Source organism: Diaphorina citri, unplaced genomic scaffold (assembly GCF_000475195.1).
Source record: "Diaphorina citri unplaced genomic scaffold, Diaci psyllid genome assembly version 1.1 scaffold445, whole genome shotgun sequence".
Lineage (NCBI taxonomy): Eukaryota > Metazoa > Arthropoda > Insecta > Hemiptera > Psyllidae > Diaphorina > Diaphorina citri.
The window spans coordinates 102062-106928 of NW_007377880.1; the positions used below are offsets into that span (position 1 = coordinate 102062).

The 4867-nt window shown below is 38.5% G+C and overlaps 1 protein-coding gene across 1 annotated transcript; it reads left to right on the top strand.

Moving 5' to 3' along the window:
• The first annotated feature begins 339 nt into the window (after window positions 1–339).
• LOC103508898 (dihydropyrimidinase-like) lies at window positions 340–2449 on the top strand. Its single transcript, XM_026823381.1, has one exon. It carries the CDS (start codon window positions 577–579, stop codon window positions 2368–2370), a length of 1794 nt encoding a protein of 597 aa, XP_026679182.1. The 5' UTR covers window positions 340–576; the 3' UTR covers window positions 2371–2449.
• The last annotated feature ends 2418 nt before the right edge of the window (window positions 2450–4867 follow it).

Below are 4867 nucleotides of genomic sequence, written 5' to 3' on the forward strand. Positions count from 1 at the left end.
GGTCTTTTTTATGGCTAGGTCCGCTAAAGGCCGCTAAGCTGTGTCGGAGATTTTTTTTTTACAGTTTTAAAAGTAATGGAAGATCTTTTAATTTTGTAGAGTATAAAAGATTTCAATACCAATAAATTCATTTTTGCACACTACCTAGGTAATTATTTTAGGGTTGCTAAATTTTCACCACTTCTTTCAGGAAGGTGCGAATGTCGTTTCGTGTAAACGGTCCTTAGATCCCATAGCCCCCAAATCTCGGCCCTGTTTCTCAATCGATTGTTTTCGTGAATGGAGGTGGAACCCTTCGCATCTGTTCTGTTCCCTCTCCTCTCGTCTCGTTTCGTTTGTAAAATTTTCAGTTGAAAAAATAAAAAAAATCAGTTAATTTGATATCGTTGGGTTTAAATGACGAGCTGTGTGTTTTATTGCTAAATTTAATTAATTTAACTGCTACTTAATCTTGATATTTTTTTTTAATAAATCATTCAGGTTTTTGTGTTGAAATTTTCCCGGTTAGACCAGGAGAGAGTGGTGCTTTTCTAGTGACTTTTTTTTCTTTCTCGATAATCAATTACTTTTTTCACAATGTCAAATAATACTCCTCTTAAAAAAGTGCCAATCCACTTGCAAAGTTCTCAAAATCGACTTTTAATTAAGAACGGTAAAGTTGTTAATGCGGACAAAATATCTGACCTAGATATTTACATTGAAAATGGCGTTATTCAACAGTTAGGGAGAAATCTTATAGTTCCAGGGGGTGTCAGGGTGATTGATGCAGCAGGCTCATATGTTATCCCTGGTGGAATAGATCCCCATACTCATTTTGAACTGGAACTTATGGGAGCCACATCTGTTGATGATTTCTATCATGGTACCAAGGCAGCAGTAGCTGGAGGTACCACAACCATCATTGATTTTGCCTTACCACGTAAAGGAGAATCACTTATCAAAACATATGAAAGTTGGAGACAGAAAGCAGATGAGAAAGTTTGTTGTGATTATGCTTTGCATGTGGGTATAACTTGGTGGTCAGACCAAGTCCAACAGGAGATGGCTGAACTATGTGAAAAACATGGTGTCAATTCCTTCAAAACATTCATGGCTTATAAAGGTCTTTACATGCTCTCAGATGGAGAACTTTATGATGCTTTTTCAGCCATCAAAAACCTTGGTGCTATTGCAATGGTACATGCTGAGAATGGGGAAATTATTGATAAGAATACCCAGAAACTACTAGCAGCTGGAATCAAAGGTCCAGAAGGCCATCAGTTATCTCGTCCTGAAGAAGTTGAGGCAGAAGCAGTGACAAGAGCATGTACCATAGCAAATCAAGTTGATTGTCCACTTTATGTTGTACATATCATGAGTAAAGCTGCTGGAGATGCAATGGCCTACAAAAGGAAAGAATTAATGAAGAAGGGAAAGCATTGTACTTTGTATGGTGAAACTCTTGCTGCAGCTGTTGGTACTCATGCTAATCAAATCCCTTGTACTTGGCATGACCAAGCTGCACATGTGCTAAGTCCTCCACTAAGACCAGATGAGACTACTCCCACTCATTTGTTAACCCTCCTCAATGAAAATGCTCTACAGACAACTGGTAGTGATAATTGTACATTTAACAAAAATCAAAAAGAGTTGGGTAAAGATTCATTCACTCATATTCCAAATGGTGTCAATGGTGTACAAGACAGACTATCTGTTATCTGGGAAAAAGGAGTTGTCCCAGGCATTTTGTCACCAGAGAAATTTGTTGCTGTTACTAGTACAAATGCAGCAAAGATCTTCAACCTTTATCCTAAAAAAGGTGTTATTGCTGAAGGTTCAGATGCTGATATTGTTGTATGGAATTACAAAGCCAAGCGTACAATCTCTGCCAAGACACATGCCCATGCATGTGATTACAACATATTTGAAGGTCTTGTATGTCATGGAGTTCCCGAGTATGTTATTGTGGGAGGCCGGGTTTGTGTTGATGAAGGAAATCTACGAGTTGCCCAAGGACAGGGCAACTACTTACCAACCCATACAAATCCACCTTTTGTATATGAAGGACAAACACCAGAAGTTGACATTGATCATAAAGAAAATCATGAGGTGATTGAGGAGATCAGAGAAAAGTTACATGGACTAACACCCAATAATAATCACAAGATATCTGCTCCCCGATCTCCATCATACAGCTCAACCTCCAGTGTATATGGTGATGCAGATTATGGACATAACCAGATACACACAGGCAAAGGCATGAGGCCAGAAGGCCAGAGAGATCTACAAAGTTCATCCATGTCTGTGTGTGGGGAAATTGAAGATGCAGGACATAGATCAAGTATCCGAGTACGCAACCCTCCCGGAGGAAAATCTTCTGGGTTTTGGTAGATTCAAGACTTAGGTGAGTGATACCAAGTTTTTTCCCTCCTCCTCTTGTGTTCTTTTTCTACACCTCAACTTCCCCCACCCAATCAATATGTGTATCTTACTGTAGATATACCTAACCCATTCTTGTGCAGGTAAGTAGGAACCTAAAAAAATAAATTTCAAGCTCCAAAATCCATGTGAATAGAAAGCTGTAGAGCCACATGTTTCAAGCAAGATAAGAGAAAAGTATCTATTCATATATTTCCTAGACTTGTAAAATTTATAACTTAACTATTGTCAATCATGAAATATTTCCAAAACTGTTTGAATAACATTTCTTCACTGACTTTCTATTATTTGATCATGATGTTTAGACTGTAGCCGTAAGTACTTAAGTAGATACCTACTATGCATTGAAAATTGATTGAAACACTCTGTATTCTAGTCATTTGGTTTTGCTTTGGTAGACTGACTGTCATGGTATGATAGGTTTGATCTAAAAATCAGAAAGTGTAAAAATGACCACTCCAAGAATAGGTAGTGAAGCAGTTAACATTTCAGTCTCTTTCTTTGCCCAGGTACCTAACTTCGCAGAACAATAAAATTGATCTTCCTAGTTAAGTAAGTACCTACCTATTTCTCCCTCTCCTCTCTCCTTTCCTTTTTTTAGTAGATAACTAGATACCTAGCTAGGTACTTCGAAAAATTGAGTCAAATCTATTCAAACATTTCTGAGCTTATAGACCTACGTCTTTTCAAGCAAGACCTACTTTCAGGTCACGTTTTTGTATACCTCATCTAAGTACCTACCTACCTGATACGACAGTTCGGCAAGCACCTACTGTTACTTTGGAGCCCTAGCCCTACTCAATGGACTGGTAGTCTAGGTTCTGTTTTTGTACGGAACTCCATTTCCTCCCACCTTTCCATCAAATATTTAATCACATGTCGCTGATTAGGCTTGGAGTGTATTGTTTTGCTTATGCGATACTGAATCCTTTGACTCATCAAGGTCGGAATAATTAATTTGATTAGCAGTTGTTGATTGAACGGTGTGGATATTTCACGAGAGAGAGTCTTATCTCAATACCTATTTAGATATCGCGTTTGTATAAATGTTCTCATTTGATGTGACCGTTATTCGATTCGATTGATACTAAAGAATTCAATTCCCTCTCAATTGATACTTTGGTAAAACAATTTTCTCTCGATTGATTGATTATACTTTTACAAAGCAATTCCCTTGCTGTCGTATTTTTTGCTGGGCAAGTGAGTTTCGTGTCCACCAATCGCTGTTTTTTCTCCATCTTACGCCCCCCAATATCAGATATTTATCTCACCTTTCCTGTCTACAAGTGGTCCTCGTTTCATCACAAGGTTGAGCACCACTACTCTCTACTTTCATGATTTTACTACCAGGTATCTACCATGCCGGTATTGGCACTTTGTCTTTACACATTTACTCTACGTTACGGTCGTACCTGTACTCTGTGTGTACTAGTTGTCTACAGTGTTGATATACTTAGTGCTGAGTTAATGAGTACGTAGGTACGAGTAGATACTAGTGTTAGTATAGGTAGTGAGTGCTGAGTAAATGAATATAATGCTAGTACGTACATACATACGACATACGACATAGGTACGAGTGTTGCTATATTTTGCATGTCAGTAAACCTACTGAAAGATTTATGTGTAAAATTGTATAAGGTGGTAGAAATACTCATCAGATGCGGTGAACCACGAGGTCTGTCACATCATTTCAAGTTTCTCTGACGTTGTGTGGTTACCACAGGTTTTGAGATCAGGAGGTACTGGGTTTGATTCTTGATATGGAGGTCCTTTTGGGTTTGATTCTTGATCCCGAGATCCAGTCCCATTCTAGTCAGACTGGGAAAACCTACTCGAAAACAGAGTTGTCCTTATGCTGTGAATGACAGTTGGGGCATGAAGTGCTTTGTTCAGAGAGATAATGTTAAGTAACACTTGCGAGATATGGCGAAGACCAAAATACCAAACTTGTTTTGGTGGTCCTGCGTATGTGATACAATGGTAACCGTTGTGTTTCGGTTTTGGTTGTTTTGGCCTGTGTGGTGATATTTAGGTCATTTCGAAGAACATGGAGTATTCATTATAGTGTTATGTTTCCATGTTTCTGGCATGGATGAGATTGTTTTATCCGAGATGAAAAATTAGAGTGAATCTGATTGGTGGATCTAGGACGCATTCGTTCTACTGAAAACACGCTAGGCTAAACTCTTAGAGGAGGGAAAGGAGTAGATTTTCTCTCGCATCCTTGTCGTTGCATTCTCGTAGTGAATCTCTTTAAGGTCCCTCGACAGTAAGTTATCGACTCTCATATCTAATGAATCTTCTTTTTAAGTAAGGCCTTTTGGCATAATCATTTTAAACACACCTGTGTAATCTGTGTATTCCTTCCTAAATCAATCACCGTCTGAAGAATAGTGATTCATCTTCTTACACTACTTAAAGACGGTATTTGTGATCAAAATGCCCTCCT